This window comes from Drosophila guanche, unplaced genomic scaffold (genome assembly GCF_900245975.1).
Source record: "Drosophila guanche unplaced genomic scaffold, DGUA_6, whole genome shotgun sequence".
NCBI classification, from domain to species: Eukaryota; Metazoa; Arthropoda; class Insecta; order Diptera; family Drosophilidae; genus Drosophila; species Drosophila guanche.
The window spans coordinates 6039067-6055280 of NW_022995747.1; the positions used below are offsets into that span (position 1 = coordinate 6039067).

The 16214-nt window shown below is 46.5% G+C and overlaps 4 protein-coding genes across 5 annotated transcripts in view; 3 read left to right on the forward strand and 1 right to left on the reverse strand.

Annotated features, from left to right (window-relative positions):
• Positions 1–146: 146 nt before the first annotated feature.
• LOC117583226 lies at positions 147–1410 on the forward strand. The gene is made up of 3 exons (XM_034271445.1): positions 147–168; positions 293–905; positions 1068–1410. Exons 1-3 carry the CDS (start codon positions 147–149, stop codon positions 1408–1410), a joined length of 978 nt encoding a protein of 325 aa, XP_034127336.1.
• A 936-nt stretch (positions 1411–2346) lies between these two features.
• LOC117583227 lies at positions 2347–3145 on the forward strand. Its single transcript, XM_034271446.1, has 2 exons — positions 2347–2361; positions 2424–3145. The coding sequence occupies exons 1-2, from the start codon at positions 2347–2349 to the stop codon at positions 3123–3125; spliced, it is 717 nt and encodes a 238-aa protein (XP_034127337.1). The 3' UTR covers positions 3126–3145.
• A 2368-nt stretch (positions 3146–5513) lies between these two features.
• LOC117582941 lies at positions 5514–6639 on the forward strand. Of its 2 annotated transcripts, XM_034271047.1 has the most exons (3): positions 5514–5650; positions 5708–5832; positions 5866–6639. In XM_034271047.1, exons 1-3 carry the CDS (start codon positions 5636–5638, stop codon positions 6500–6502), a joined length of 777 nt encoding a protein of 258 aa, XP_034126938.1. In that variant the 5' UTR covers positions 5514–5635; the 3' UTR covers positions 6503–6639. The 2 variants fall into 2 exon arrangements, with proteins under 2 accessions (XP_034126938.1, XP_034126937.1); XM_034271046.1 differs by having other exon boundaries at positions 5708–6639.
• Positions 6640–13001: 6362 nt separating this feature from the next.
• LOC117583307 overlaps positions 13002–16214 on the reverse strand; it is a 38257-nt gene continuing 35044 nt past the window's right edge. The window contains exon 9 of the mRNA XM_034271551.1: positions 13002–15832. Within this exon, the coding sequence (XP_034127442.1) occupies positions 15657–15832 (176 nt within the window). The 3' untranslated portion in view covers positions 13002–15656. The remainder of the gene's footprint in view (positions 15833–16214) is intronic.

Consider the following 16214-nt stretch of genomic DNA (forward strand, 5'->3'; position numbering starts at 1 on the left):
TCGTCTGGGAATAGCTGGCGAAATTCGTAGTGCGACATTGAACTATTTACCCTATAAGGAGGGGCGACCATTAGTCCGAATTTGGTGGGGGTTCAGAGACGAGCTAAGATTATAAAACGCTTCGGGACAGCTGGATGGTACGACAAATGCCTGTTGCTCTTCGCAGTGGTTATATCATGCTGGGAATTGTGGTAAGCGGAATGAACACTATGGAATGACAGCTAAAGATTTGATTATTAATATAATATATTTTAGTTTCTTTTATCTCTCTGCATCTGCTGCTGCTCGGCAGAGTTGGGCTACCAGTACCAGCAGACCAATGCTCCTCCGCTCAACAGCTATGGAGCTGCAGCTCAGGACTATGGCAACGAAGCAGCCTCTGGGGATGCTGGCTATCCAACATTAGCTAATGAACACTACGAGGACCATGCCGATTTCCACAAACATTTCTATGCCTTCGAGGCGCCCTACGACTCCAGCGAGGAGGCGGACCAGGTGGAGACCAAGTTGGCCTCCCTCTCGCAGAAGAACCTGCAGGTGGTGTTCATCAAGGCGCCGGAAAACAAGGCCGTGGTGGGTGCCCTCAACGCACTGGCCAAGCAAACCACCGATGATAAGACCGCCATCTATGTGCTGAACAAGCAGACGGACTCGAACGAACTGGCAAGCCAACTGAGCGTCCTGAAGACGCAGCACAAACACAAGCCCCTAGTTCATTTTGTCAAATACAGGACGGAAGCGGAGGCACTTCAGGCACAGCAGCACATTCAGGCGCAGTACGGCGGGACGGGCTCCCCGCAGGTCGCAGCACAGGCATCCTCATTGGGCTACTATCCGGAGCAGCAGCCACAGCCGGAACAGGAGCAGGAGCAGGAGCAGGGCTATTATCCAGAGCCACAATCACCGCCATCGCGGCTGCCGCCTGGCTACTCGCCAGCATCTACAGCTCAGTCCAGCTACTTGCCAACACCTTCCCCATCGACCAGTTACTTGCCGACACCTCTGCCGCAAAAGAGTTACCTGCCACCAGCGCAGCAACCAAGCTACTTGCCTCGGCCTCAGTCGAGTTACCTGCCACCAGCTCCACAATCGAGTTATCTGCCACCACCAGCAGCAGCATATCTCCCGTCTTTGCCCAACTATGCCTCCATTGCTCAGGGCTACAATGCGGCGGGAGCTGGGTCCACACTGGGGCAGATCGATCTGCCACCGCTGCCTGAGCCGCAGCAGGATCTCGGCTCCAACTACGACGATTTAGACGAACGATCTGGCAGATCGCTTCGCACTGGATTCCGAGCGAACGAGCGACGCCGCTCGGGCAGTCGCATGGTCTTTCCCACAGAATTAAGCTCCTCCAACTACTACCGCTCCCAGCAAGCCTCCAGGCGCCGCAGACGCGCTCATCACTAGATATTAACCCTCCTTCTCCGCTAATTAAGACATTAAAATAGTTCCATAAGACTGCCCCTGTGTGTATCTAGTTGTAGCTGCAAATAAAACTCGAGAGATCAATGAATTGCCACCAGTGTTTTTGCTTCTTAAGCGAGGGCTCAACGGATGCGATCGATGCTCGGCTCGAGTTGTAAATTGTTCGTTAAGCGGCTTATCAGATCCGAACCGGGCCTAGTAGCTGCTCGTTTGCTTATGACAAAAAGAAGACTCTGAAAAAGAAGAAAAAAGGCATAAAAATGACGTGTAAATTAACGAATGAGGTAGCCATAAAACGTTGACCATAAAAATATCTTCCAAGTGAAAGTAAAGCTGCGAAGGTGTAAGCCTCCAGAGATCAGAGAGTTGGGGGGGAGCAGTCACAACAAATGGCTATGTCTATGACAGGCGACAACAATGGTGTGCCCCAATAGCATATGAAAATATTTGATAACTAATTCAAATTGGGAGCTCATTTGTAAATTTTATGCGAATTAAATTCAAGTTCACGTCGGGCCCGGCTCGGACCTCCACATAGTATGTTGGCTTTGGCTTTTGTCTCGGGGAATTTGCATTTCAAAATTGAACGACATTAACATGGATAATCGGAGCAGCAGACACACAAAACCAGAGCAGAGCTGGAGCCAGAGCCCATAGAGGCAACGTTTGCAAAAATCTTTTATAAGTTCATAAAATAAAAAGAAAAACGAATGCAAAAAAATTAAATACAACGAAATAATCATAAAGAGCGACGACGCTGCCGAGAAGTCAGCTCTTTTTCGAACATTTTGTTGTTTGTGTCGTATATAAGGATGGTTTTGTTGCTGTGACTAGACTATAACCAAACAGAGCTTCGAGCGGTGAAAATCAGCCGCGGCAGGCCGCCATCCAAACCATACCTCAAATATCCTCTCAGCAATGCGCACCCTAATGGTATGTAGGAATGGGATGAAGGCCATGAAATCGAACCAGAGAATAACCATTCCCCTCCACAGTCAATTTCACTGCTCTTTGGCATTAGCCATGCCCTGAACAACGCCTATCTGCCACCCCAGGAGCGCCCTTTGTCCACGGAATACTTCACCTATGCAGCTCCGCCGGATGAGGATCAGTCAGCGCCCTGGCAGGCAGCTCGGCAGCTGGCCAAGGCACTGTCGCCACCACAGCAGGTCGTCTTCATTCGCACACCGGAGACGAATCTCTTCACGCTGACGGCCAAGCAGCTGGCATCACAGAATCCACTGGACATTTATGTGCTGCAGCGGCAGGCGGATACCGCAGCCTTGGCCCAACAGCAGGCGGACATCCAGCGGCAGGCGGAGCACAGGCCGTCGGTGCACTTTGTCAAGTATCGAACGCCTGCGGATGTCACACGGGCACTGGCAAGCCTGAGGAACGGCTACGATCGGCTGCCCGGCAACAGTATTAGCCATGCCATCGAGACTGCCGATGTCTTCGAGGTGAAGCAGCAACAAACTGCACGGCAGTCGGTTCCACAGTTCATTCAACAGCCTGCCCCGCAGTTCATCCAACAGCCTGCTCCACAGATCAGCCAAAAGCCAGAGCCAGTAATTTTCAAGATCCTGCCGAAAGGTGGCTCCGACTATGAAGTGCACGAGGAGGCCACAGAACTGGAGATGGCACGGCTGCAGGCGCTGTTCCGGGCATACCTGCCGCCAGGAAGGTACTCAAGCTAGGACATGACTAGAAAAGAGCCTCTGCCAAAGACTGCAAAAAAACTAAATTAAATTTTAATTGTAATTAATAAATAAAAACAAACTTTTGAGGCGTTTGAATTACTCAGTTTTCAGTGAAAATTCTCCCTTGCTTTATGGGAAAATAAACCAACGCCAAAAACAACGCAAAGCCCATAAATTACTCAATGTATTTCGGGGATAGGATTCGCTTTGCATTTCTTGGTAAACAAATTTAATTGAAATTTCAATCAAAAAACATTTAGTTGTAGCGCCAAGCGAAAGGATGGCCCAGTGGGTGGCCGATGTTTATCTATAGCTCTTGTTGCTATTATGAATAATTAATTACACGGCTTGGCCCCAGACCGTAACATTTTACTTTTGAGTTCTCCCAGTGCCCGCACACACACACACACACTTCGTGGATTATGCCGAGTATCTTCAAAGTATCTCTTGGATAATCATTAAGGTGTTGGTATCCAACTCCTCCAACGCCCAACCATGCAAATGTTTTCGTTTTCTTGTGCAAATGTCGCCGCTGCTGCCACTGCTGCCGCTGTTGCCGTTGTCGCTGGGAAACTTTTTAATGAGCTGCGCTCGGAGTTAGCCCGCACCCCGGCCCCCCCCACAACCCACATGAGCTGCCGCAACGCTATCGCATCCGCTGGCCCCCAACTTGGGTGTCGCCACGGGTTTTACGACAGGCGCTTCTTTAAGAATGTTTCAACTAAATTACGACTAGATGGAGGAGGAGGAGCAGAAACAGCAGGAAGCCTGTCGAGGAGCTGGAGGACACTGAGGCTGACATCATTTCGCTTTGCAAATTGTTTTAGTGCCAAAGGTCAAACACACACTTCCACCTCCATTGCCATATGACACGCTGAAGTGCAGCCGTAAAAAAAGGCACCCGCCGCCACTGCAAATCTGTTGAGCAAGTTTTAGCTTAAGCATTTTCGAGCCAGCAGTCGGAGCGTCGCTCGTTAGCGGTGCCTGCCAAAAAGTTTGCCAGTCACGTCAAAGCTGCCGGTCTCACATTCTGCTTGAGAGGAGCAGGAACAGCAGCAGATTGAGAAGAAACCTCCTCGCCGAGCCAGAGAGCGAGAACGAACTGCTTTAATCCTGGCCGGAGGCCGGTGGCAGCCAGGACGACTACTCATGGCTGGCTGCAGTTTTGGGACAGGTGTGTCCAAGGTCCAACTCTTGGATCGGATTCCCTCCAGCATCAGCAGCTGCCAAGTTTGCGTGTTTTTCAATCTTTTCTCCGTTTTTACAGAGCTCGCCATACCCCAAATTAGGCGGCAGTTTGGCGCCATATTTGCTGGCAGGGGTTACAGGGGGGATAATAAGCAGCATGAGTAGCCGAAACTTTATAGATTCACTTTCCCTCGAGTATATGTGATATATACTATCACAGAAAATAGAACAAGTGGGAGCAGAGAGGAGTGTTTTCGAATCAATATTCAATCAACCAAGCCCAGTCCTGCTTAAACCAAACTTTGGCATGAAATCAGTGCCACTCGTAGTCAGCGACTTGACAGTGGAAATTGTAATTATGAGTTTTGGGTGTTCCCCGTATTGCGCCGTATCTCTTATCTCTTTGTATCTGTATCTTCAAAACAGGCCTCGGCCCACGCAGCTGTTGATAAAAAATAAATGTTAAATTCTTTCTTTGCTTGGCCATCAAACGATGCCAAAAAGTTTAAATTAGTTAAGGAACTTCATTAACTGAACCGTCGAAAGAGATTGACGTCCGCGGCGAATGGGAGCAGCCAACAGGCAACAGCAAACAGACAGCCGGCAGCGAGCAGCTAGCAGCCAGCACAGTGAAAAAGCCAAGTTGTGGAAAATTATGAAAATTATAATTACCGGCTTAGTCGGGTCGAGTCGACAGGCAAGTGCCTGGGCCTGGGCAGCGGCATGGACCCAAAAAACTCAAAGCCAGCAGCAAACTTCCAGATATTATCGGCAAAGCCAGTAGCTGTTTATTTTTCCACGGCATTTCAACAGAGTGGCAGCCAGCTGCTGCTGCCTGCTCCGATGCTGTGGAGCATCGACTGTGAAGTCTGTTTTATGGCCTGTCGCAGCCAACACAAATCAATTAGATAATGTGGCAGTGGCAGCAGCAGCAGCAGCAGCAGCATTCGCAATCGCAGATCGCTCGATCCATGCATATTTATAAATGTCGTAGAGTGCATTTAAATCAAAAGAAAAGGCAAGTCAAAGACATATCATGGATCAGGTCTAGGCCTAAGCCTAGGTAAGGGAAGACGCTTGCATATTTAAATGGTTGAGGCATTTTAATGACCCTCAAATGGCATCGAAAACAACGGCAAGGTCACACCGCACCAGGCGTTCCCCTCATTTGGGGTTGTGGGTGGGGGGAATCAATGCATGGATGAATTTTTCTCCCTCTCTCAGTGCGTGGTTTGTGCCTATAAAAGCCAGACTCTGTCGAACTTGAAGCATTAGTTCATCTTGTCACCTCCAAGCCAGCAGCAACCCAAACACACAAAATGCGCGCCTTCATTGTAAGTCAAATATTTGTGGATTTTATCATGGAATTGATTTATTATTTATTTCCACAGCTTCTGTGCCTCTTGGCTGCCAGCTGCAGTGCCGATAAGTTGGGCTACAACTACCAGCCCGTGGGCCATGCCGATGAGGGACTCTCGTTCCTGCCAGGCAGCGGACAGATTCCCATCGAGCTGCAGCAGCAGCAGCAGCTGCAGCAGCAGCAGCAGCTGCAGCAGCTGCAGCAGGTGCAGAGTGGTGAGGCGGTGCTCTCGCTGCCCATCGAAGCACCCATCCAACAGGCCATCATTCCCCAGCCAGCGCCTCTGATCGAGGAGTTTCAGAAGGAGTTCTACAGCTACGCAGCGCCCGAGGAACAGTTCGATGAGGGTGTCAACAACCAGCAGATCGCCAACTCGCTGAAGAAGAACCTGCGCGTCGTCTTCATCCGCACACCCGAGAACCGGGGATTCGAGCGTGCAGCACTGCAGCTGGCCAAGCAGTCCGCCCAGCAGGAGACCGCCATCTATGTGCTGTCCAAGCAGGCCGATGTGGCCAATTTGGCCAAGCAGCTGAACGCCCTCAAGTCCACGTCCAGCAACAAGCCCGAGGTGCACTTCGTCAAGTACCGCACGCCCGAGGATGCGGCCAATGCCCAGCTGGCCATCCAGAACCAGTACAACCAGCTGCCCGGCGTCTCCCGCATCTCCAACGAGGGTCGTGCTCCAGTATTGAACTTTGCCTCGCCAGCCGCCCAATCGGCACCCGTCAGCGTGTCGCACAGCCCCAGCTCCGAGTACCTGCCCGCCAATGTGGTGTCTTCCCAGGACTATCTGCCACCCACTCTGCGTCGCTTCCGCGTGAAGTAAACACCTTATTAGAGTTTCCATCACGGTAACGTTTCCTAAGCGATCACATTGAATATTACCCTTCCCACTCCATTATATTAGCTTTAAGCAACCCCTCCCCACCTTACCAGTGAAGAGTCTAGGAATAAAATTTGTAAACTGACAAATTTCCGATGTTGAATCCTGTCTCTGGTCTGGTCTGCGGCTGGAAAACTCATTCAGTGGCGGGCTAATTGTGTGAATCTTTGTGGGCATTCTGCAATTTCCACACACTGCCTGTGGACCCTTCGTCCCTTTTCCGTTCCTGTTATGTGCGATTTGTTTTGCGAGGCAAATCCCAGCCCACGGCAATGGCAATGGCAACGGCAACGAGTATGGCCATGGCAGGGGCATTGGCGTGTGGCTGTGCATTGTCCTTTCACATTAAGTCCTTGATATAATAGCCTGGATAAAGCGGCTGGCATGGCATAAAGTCCAGCAACAAGTTGAGCCGCCCCCAGCCCACTCCACCATGGCAAACGAACCCACACACACACACACACACACAGATATTCCACCCTTCGCTCCTTTCGGTCGCATATGCACAATGGCTTTATCCCATCCGCCATTTGTAATTGGAGTTATTAGAATCGAAATGAAGTGGCTGCACAATGGCCCGGTCTAGGCCCGGTTCTCATTCGAGCCATTCCACTGGTTTCACTGGTTTTTGTATCATTTTCGGGGCCGGTTCGTTGGGTTGCCCATTGCCAGTTATGGTCCGTGTAAGTGGCAACGTCCTGTTGCAGGTGGAATCTGGCTGTAGGGCTGCTGGGCTGCTGGGCTGCTGGGCTGCTAGGCTCTGATCTGCTCTCTGTTCTGTTCTGCCAGCTGACACTCATCGGCCATGATTGTGTATCTGTGTGTGAATAGATGTAGGATGAGTGTACAGAAGAGTGTGGCGGTGAGTGGGTGTGTGCCTTGATGGCTTCCTGCTTCCGTGAAAAGCAAACTCATCATGTGAAATGCCACCACGAGCCCCCCGCACCATTCACCATTCACCACATCAGGGCTGCCCATGAACTATGCCGAGGATTTGGTAAGCTGCTGAGTGGAGTCCTTAAATTTCACTTAGATGTAACATAAGCCCGATATAAACGCAACCCAACGGTGCATGTATTCATGGCCATCACGGCAGCTGTTTGCCTGTGTCTCTGTGTGTGTGTGCGCTAAGTGGAGGCCCCTGCAGGAATCGCACGCTTATCAGCAGTCGAGTGCAAACTGAATCCGTTGCTCTTTCTGTCGAGTACAGTAACGAATCGCTAAAGCGTAACGGCAACGACAATATGCCTTGTACGAGTGGGGGGGGCTGATGGCTGGGGGGGGAATGGCAATTTGGCCCACCATAAACGCTGTTAGCTTGTCTGCCATTTGCCGTCTGACTGCGCCCAGACTGCTGCCTGTAATTAAGGTGATATGCAGCAGTCAGCCGACCGTATCAACGCCAACGAGGCTGCCAAGTGCGTGTTCTATGCGTATGGCTGCTGCTGCTGTCTGTTCGTGTGTGTCTGTTTGTGTGTGTGTGTGTGTGTGTGTGTGTGTCATTCTGCGCCTGTATTTGTGTGTTAATGAGAAGCCTGCTGTGCGCTCAAAAATAAATTATTAAAACGAGATTCACTGCGCTCTCAACTGTCGCCAAGGCAAAGCTGAAGTTGACGCTGAAGCTGATGCTGATGCTGAAGCTGAAGCTTCGTTTGACACCCAGAAAGATATCACACATTTTTTTCCGCAAAGTTGAAAAGCTTTGGTGGCACAAAAAGACGCCCCACAACTGTTTTCACAAAGCGAGAACTATACATCACACATTTTATGATATTTTTCAAAGTATTATTACATAATTCATTTCGGGGGTGCGCGTAAATTTGTTTAGCTGCAACACAATAAATGTGATTTACCGCGTACCCCTGGTGCATAATGTGTTTGCGTTAAGTGTATTAAAAAGCGGTAATGACAATTGAGCGGGGCACTAGCATGAAGTGGCCCAAAAGTCTGTGCACAAACGCTAAAAGAAGTTTCGCTTGCGAGCCGGAGCCCGTTTCTGGAGTAGCGAAAAAAGCATAGCCCGATTTTGGGCTGAGTTTTTTACACAGAGCCCCGCTCAAGTGGGTTTTCTTTTTTGCAGGGCTTCGTCTTCGCTCACAAACCCAAATCAAATCCATATTTTGTACGCGTAGAACCAAAAACCAAATACAAATCGTTGGTATTATGGAACTGTTTGCAAAACAGGAGCACGGGTATTGTGCCGCTTTCAATCACAACAGCCGACAGCTGCGGTGAGCCAACAACACAGCAGCCATTGCGGTGTGGCAGTGTGGCAGGGTGGCACAGAGGCAAATTGCAAGCAAACAATGCTCCCCATGCAGGAAGGAGGCAGCAGGCAGCAGGCAACAAACATTTTTATTTCGATTTAATTCGCAGAGCGAAAGTTTCGCCCGCTGTTGCTTCTTCTCCTGCCCGCCCTTTTCGGCTAACCAATATTTCTTTTCAATTTCTGAAAGCGCTCGCGTTCTGCTGCACCAAAAGTTTTGTTGTACAACTAAATATTTTGACATTTTTGTCCGCATGCAGGCGGCAACTTTGTAGGGCAGGAATTTTCGTATCGTAGGAATAAGCGCAAATTGAAATGTGCTCGAGACAGTTTTGCAGTCGCTATTGTTTTTGGCCCCTGCTCGCAGCTAGTCTCCTCTTTGCAGGCAACAAAGTTTCTGGAGTTCGGGGACGGGAGTCGCTGCAGCTCGCTTTTGTTAATTTGGCAACCACAGCACACACCCAACTGAACCACCCACCCATACAGGTACAGGTGGCAATGAGCTGTGGGCTGTGGGTCCCGAAGCCCAAGCCGAGAGCTGAAGCCCAAACTATAGCCCCCCAACCGTGGCCACATCCAAATGCATTTGCAGTTGGCAGTTGTACGCCATGTTGTCGCTGTCAAAAAGTTTTACTGCGCCTGTCGCTGCTCCCTGCCTGTGGTTGCCTGCTTCTGCGGGACTTGGGTTTTGGATTTGTTGCAAAAAGTGTTTATTGGTGTTTCCCATGAGCGGGTACGCGAGCACTCGAGCCGGCCCACTCAATGAAAATTGAGTTATTTTCGGGCAACATCCTCGGCAGCCCTCAAGGCTCTAGTAGGACGCCTTCTGCCTTCTGCTTTTGCTTTCTGCCTTGTGGCATCTCAATGTGTGCATGACAAACAGACGCTTGACTGACTGTCGAAACTTCGTGGCACACATGCTGGGAGTTTCGGCTCATTAACCGTGCCACTCTCCGCTGGCTGACTGCTGCATATTAATTAGGCGACTTTTAGGCGCTGCCATGTATAATTAAGCAACGAACGAGCCTCTTAACAAACCACATCCTGTTTGGCTCCCTCCTCGCTGCCGTCGCTGCCATGGCCATGGCTCATTAACAGTAAAAGCAAAGGCCAAGAGCAGCAGGAGAAGCAGCAGCTTACTGCCAGCAGCTCCCACTACTGCCGCATCCAATGCTGATTTAATATTTATACCTTAATCAAGACAGACACAGGACACAGGAGACAAAGATAGAGCCAGAGACAGGAGCAGGAGCAGAAGCAGGACTGGGATCAGTAGCAGAGAACCCTTTTGATGGGCCCACAGAAAATCTGTTGATTCGTCGATATCCAGATTGGTCTGGCCTAACGATGCCCAGGCGTTAATTGCTCATTTCCATGCAACGTTGTCGTTTGGCTGTCGTGCCCCTGTCCCTTTCCCTGCTCCAGCCTACAGCTTGGCTTTCAGCTTGCTTGCCACATGAATTCGCAATCGATAGCGCGCATCTGTCACCAGACACACACACCCACACGCTGATGTCCTTTCTTGTGAGTGTTTGTGTGTGTACAGGGCTTTGATTCCGTAATGAGCCAACCAGGACCGTTGCACCTTTGTGGCGTTGAGGGGCGTGACGAGACGAGGCCGAGAGACATCACAGAGTAGAAGGAACAAGAAAATACTCGACCATTGCGTCTTGGGCTTTGTTTGTGGCCCCGACCCCAGTCCTCAGTCAGGCTCTGGCTCAGGCTCTGGGGCGGGTGTGTTTTACGGCCATGATACCCTTGATTCGCCATTTATTTCGTAGCTTATCCTTTCGTTGATTATTGCAGGATATTTACGTTGGCCCCCTTTGGTAATTTTGCTGGGACTTTTGACCTTATGTGTCCTTACTTGGCCCGCCTTTATTTACGAACTTCGCAGGACAACAGTTACGTCCCATTCCGGCCTGGCTGTGGCTCCAGCTCTTGCTGCTTCAGTTTCTCTGCACATTTAAAAGGATTAAAAGGATATTCGTCAAGCAAAAAGTTACGCAAGTTTGTTTAACGCACTTGTGCGGTCCCTCACCGCAAAATCCTGTCTCCCGGCATCCACCCCAGGGAAGAGCCCTACCCACTCAGCTCGATTTTTGTGGCACTCTCTGTGGCTGCCACTTCGTTGTGTGTTATTCCACATTTGCCATTTTTGTGTGTGTGCTCCTTCAGCTCTTTGTTTGCCGGCTCTTTGGTCTGTCCCTAAATGAAACGCCTTTGGACTCTTGTTTTCAACATTTATTTTTTAGTTCGTTCTCTTTTTACCACAAATATTCGTACTCGTATTTCTGTATGTATATTTAATATGCTGTATATCTCTTCAGTGTATCAGATTGGCCAAGCAGTAGGCGCCATAATTTTGGGTTGAGTTTGTAATTGTAATTAATTTTTCTTGTTCTCGTTATACTTCTTAGGGTTTTTGGTATTTTTTACATTTAAATTTTACATTTAGTTTGTGCTCCACACAGCACAATCGTCAATCAAACGCCCGACCTCCTGCTCGGCGTTGACAATGTACATACGTACACTCGTATTTGTTAATAATTTAATGTTAATATTAGTACAATTATACACACAAATATTCCACGCTTACGATCGCGCATAATCTGCATAGGTTGCGTTTATTTTTTCTCCTCAACAATTACACTTTTTAACTGTTACTTTTACTGGTACTGGTACTGGTACTGGTATGTCTGTATCCATAAATAAATATGTTCGTTATTTTATCAATTTTAATTTGTCTTTTTTCCTCATTGGTTTTTTGTTTTTGTTTCGTCAGTTTCATCCGCACTCGTGTTAGCCTCGAATTATGCTATTTATCTAGACCGTTTCTTACAGTAAAATATTTATTATACAAATACAAATGGGGTTAAGTCAAATAAAGTCGTACAATATTGAATGTGTTTGTATGTATGTCCATGTGTATGTGCATGGGAATATATTAATGCTCGACAAACAATGGAAATGATAAAGTTAAAGCTTTTTGTGGTGTAAGTGTTTAAAATTAATAAATTATGTCTGCCTTCATTTATAAATGTTTATACACATATGTACTCGTATGTATTCATGTATGTATGTAATTATGTATAAATATATATATATATATCTTTTTTTGTATACACCTTTTTGTCATCTCCTTCTGTATACATACATATTTTAAATATATATTTTTTGTATAATTTCTTGCAATGATATGTGCGACTGGAAGATTTTGATGCGAGTGAAATGATGTAGGTAACTGAGAGGCACAGACCCCGAACGAAACGAGTTGTTGTCTGGCATTGTAATACTATTTTTGTCATATCAAAACACAGTGTTTCAAATATATGTAATGTGATATCCATGTACATTAATTTTCTATGTTGCCTGCTCCCGGAGGAGAGGCTGCGTGGATAAACGATATTTAAATGACAAAAGCCATATGTAAGTCATGAAAAATGTCACTTGTCTCTCTCTTAGGTTACTGACATATGTTATAGAGAAAATGTTACAACATTTATGATATGTTTTACGAATTGCTGCGACACTTAATGTACGTTAGTTTGCTCTTTACAAATATCATAAATTTTTTGTGTTTCCTTTGCACTTGACACTTACATGAATGCTTTTTTTTTCTTTACATAAATACACACTTACACGCTGGATAGAGAGTGCCTGCATGGCACATACAATAATTAGCATACACATGGCTGAGAGCTGGCCCATTACCAATTATGCATATTCATGCAGAGCTACATATGTATAGACAATGTATGTTAGGACAACGGACTGAGACGACTGACTGGTGGACAACGCACAGTTTGCATATTTGACAGACAGATACAACAGATACATTCATATATGTTTGCAAGTGGAATAAGAGAGAGTGCTGAGTAAGGAGTGAGTTATGATGGGTATTGGGAGGTGCAAACTGTATATGTGTCGATGCGTTATGAGGTGCTGAGAGTTAGGATGTGTTTGCACTTGTTTATAGATTGGTGGGAAACATTTACGAGTGAGTCTCAAACCCATAACAAACGGGGAACCACTTCCCAGGATAATCGTACACAAATCAAGCGAAATTATTCACAATTGAATAGTCTTGATGATGGAAAATAAGTAACAGTTTTAAACTTAAAGAGAAATAACTTATTATTTGATCTTAAAGCATTATCATTTTTTTGTGTATAAGTGTTAATATTTCATTCTTTTTTTTATTGGTTTTTTTCATTGGTTTTTTTCTTCTTCACATACAGTAAACTTTGTATGCATACCTATTCATAATGTATAATTTATAAATGTAATTCATTTGTTCAGTTAATAATAGACAGCGTAGCATAGGAAGACGTCAATACCTGCATAAGACATTTTAGCCATATTTTTATATGTAATATGAACTTTGTTTTTGGTTTTGTTTTGTTTTCATTCTCTTTGTTTTTAATATTATTTTACTTGATGTTACCGTTACCGTTTAACGTTATCGTCGTCATAACTATAGTATATTTTCATTTATAAAAAATTGTTGTAGTTCGTTCAAGCAATATCCGGTTGCTGCCTGCACTTCCTCCGTCGCCGCCAAATGGACGTGAAACTACTCGAAATCGAAATCGAAATCGAATTCGCATTAGATCTATGTACTACAGCTCCGGTCACACTGAACAACCGTTTTTTGGGAGGAAAAGTGTTTAGTTTTGCAATCATTTAATTGGTAATTGTCAATCGGTTGGTTTTAGCTGATTTCGCTTAGGAGAACGCTTCTGCAGGCTAAATTCTATACACTAATATTAGTTTGGGTTTTGGTTGCGTTTCGCCGTCGATTTGAAGTCAAAAATATAAGCCTAATTACACACATACACACAAAACAGATGCTCATGTATAGGTAGGGTGTGTACATATATGTACGTACACGTATATAGTATAAGGTATATGGCATATGGTATAGTATGTATGGGTATAGACTAGTCCGCTAATTGCTTTACATATATTTACTTTGCCGTGTTGTTTCTTGGGTGTTGTTTGTGGTTCGTGTTACCGTTTCTGCTACCGGTCGCTATCTTCTTGCTTTACATAGTTACATTGGTATGCTACTCGTATGTGTGTTGCATGTATGTGTTTAAAATTCTTCTCTAGCAAATATACGTAGACACTTAAAGCGCGTTTGAAAAAGGTTCTCCTATATATACTTACATACACGTAATGCATCCGCACTTGCTCTCAAGTGGGAACGCCTAGGATCCAACAACTAAAAAAACAATACGTAACGAAAACGTTTACAAACACAATTAATTGCAATGGCAAATATTTTCCTAACTACTCTCTAAACGATCCATTGCAACGATTACCATTTATACACACACAACGAAAAGAGAATGAAGGACCAAATGAATATACTTGTAAATAAATAAGCGTCGTAATGTGTTGTGGCGGTGGTCTGGGTCTGGGTCTGGTTCTGACCCGGGTAAACCCATTAACCCTGCCGGTCCAACCCACTCGGAGTTGACCCTTTTCGGGGGTTCACCACGCGTCACGCGCCACGCGCCACAGACGCGCCCATTGAGACGCCATTTTCTTGTGTCTTGTGTTTCGTGTTCTTTGTTTCGTTTCGTTTTTTGTTTTTGTTTTGGTTTTCTCAAAATGTTTTCAACACTGATTGTTTTTGTAAGCTTCTTGGTTTAACTGTCTAATTATTTTACATTTAAACGTTTAATTTTCTCTGGGTTTCTTTTCCGGGGAGGGAGGGTACTCCGGGTACTCGTATTTAAGTGGAATGTGGCTGACGCTTAAATTCAGTTTGCCTTAATCCTAGCCTTACCCTCAGTGGCCTAACCCACATGCACATTCACATCCACATCCTTGACTAGCCGAAGCGCTACAAACACCATAAAAAATAACTTTCATTTCGCTAAATTGTTTGTGTGCCTCTGGGCAGGGGGATGGGGATTTCTGTTCATTTGTTCATCTGTTTGCTGTTGCATTTGGATGATGCGATGCATTTTAGGTACAAGCTTCGTAGCGACTGACTAGCTTGGAAACGCCTAAAAACTTTACTTCAATCGTTTTTCGTTTGCCGCACAAATTTCTGACAAGGCCGGCGATGGAAATTCAGTGGGTGGAATCCCACACCCACTGTGCACTGACCTTGAAGAGCACAAAAACTTTATTTTGATCAGTTGGAATAGCTGACTGCCCGATGGGGCGAGCTTCACCACAAAACTTACGTTCAATTAGCTATACAAAAATTTCTTTGCGCTACAAAAAATGTCCGTCGGCGACTGCGACTGCAATGGAATGGGAAATGGACAAACCATTTCACACACACAATCCAGTCCAACAGTCCGGACCGACTGCAACTTAATTAAAAACATGTTTCTTTGGCATTTTGGCCACACAAAAAATATAAAAAAGACCAGGGGGAAGGGATATCAACACACGTTGCCCCTAGGCAATTTCAAATTATCTACAAGTAAACTATTTAAATCGGCTTCCAAGGAGAGCCGCACAAAAATTGTACAAGTTCTCCTCTAAATCCACTCGCTCTGCATCGCTCTTTCCCCCTTCTTTGGTTTAATTTCTTTGTGGTGTGCTAATTTTCTTGCTCAATCGAGCTCATGCACATGGAAATAAATAAAAAATTTGGTGTACAATTTATACAAAAACCCAACTTAGTTCTGCTGCTGCTTCTGCTGTTCCTTGTGCTGCTGCTGCTGCTACAGCTACTGCCCTTGATGCTGGCGATGATGATGATGATGATGATGATGTGGGTGTCCTTTGTTTTGGCGTAACTATGGCTTGGTATGTCGGTGGTCTGCTTCTCGCCAGCAGCTGCTGCACCTAGACTAGTAGCCCCTAGTAGCTCAGGGGCAGGAGCATGAGTAGCAGAATCTGAGCCAGAGACCACAGATGTGGCATTACAGAGCCAGCCGAGGTCTCGTTCCCGTGTCCATTGCCGTTGCCCAGTGCCGCCATACCGATGCTGGGCGCTGCCGTTGACGTGGAGGAGGCCAATTGTCGCTCAACCTCAACTGCAGAAATACGGAAAATAGAAGATAAATATAATGTACACTATGGGGCTTTAGAATGTGATAAACAATGCGGGGATCAGGTGAAAGGAAATGCCAGTGTCCTTGCCGGCTAGCTGGAGCTGCCGGTCAAGGCTGGCAGGCGAAATTAATTGAAGAGACTAAAAGCCATTACGACAGGGAGGACTGACAGGATGATTGCCCAAACCGTAAAAAAAGGCAAATCAATTTGCAAAAGCAGCTCGCCCCCGTGTAAGCTGAATAATTTAAATCACTGAAAAGCCCTTGAAAGTGACTAGCCAAGTGTGGAGCCACAGGGCCAAAAGGTCTCCGCCGATCAGCCGCTGAAAAGTTTTGGCATAAACAAGGCGACCAGCGGCAGCCA

What these genes read in the sequence shown, in the direction of transcription:
- LOC117583226 (XM_034271445.1), top strand. Translation starts at nt 147, where the DNA reads ATGCCTGTTGCTCTTCGCAGTG. An exon ending in GCCTGTTGCTCTTCGCAGTG is followed by an intron (nt 169 to 292) that starts GTTATATCATGC and finishes GCTGCTCGGCAG; the next exon opens with AGTTGGGCTACCAGTACCAG. An exon ending in TATCCAGAGCCACAATCACC is followed by an intron (nt 906 to 1,067) that starts GCCATCGCGGCT and finishes GCCTCAGTCGAG; the next exon opens with TTACCTGCCACCAGCTCCAC.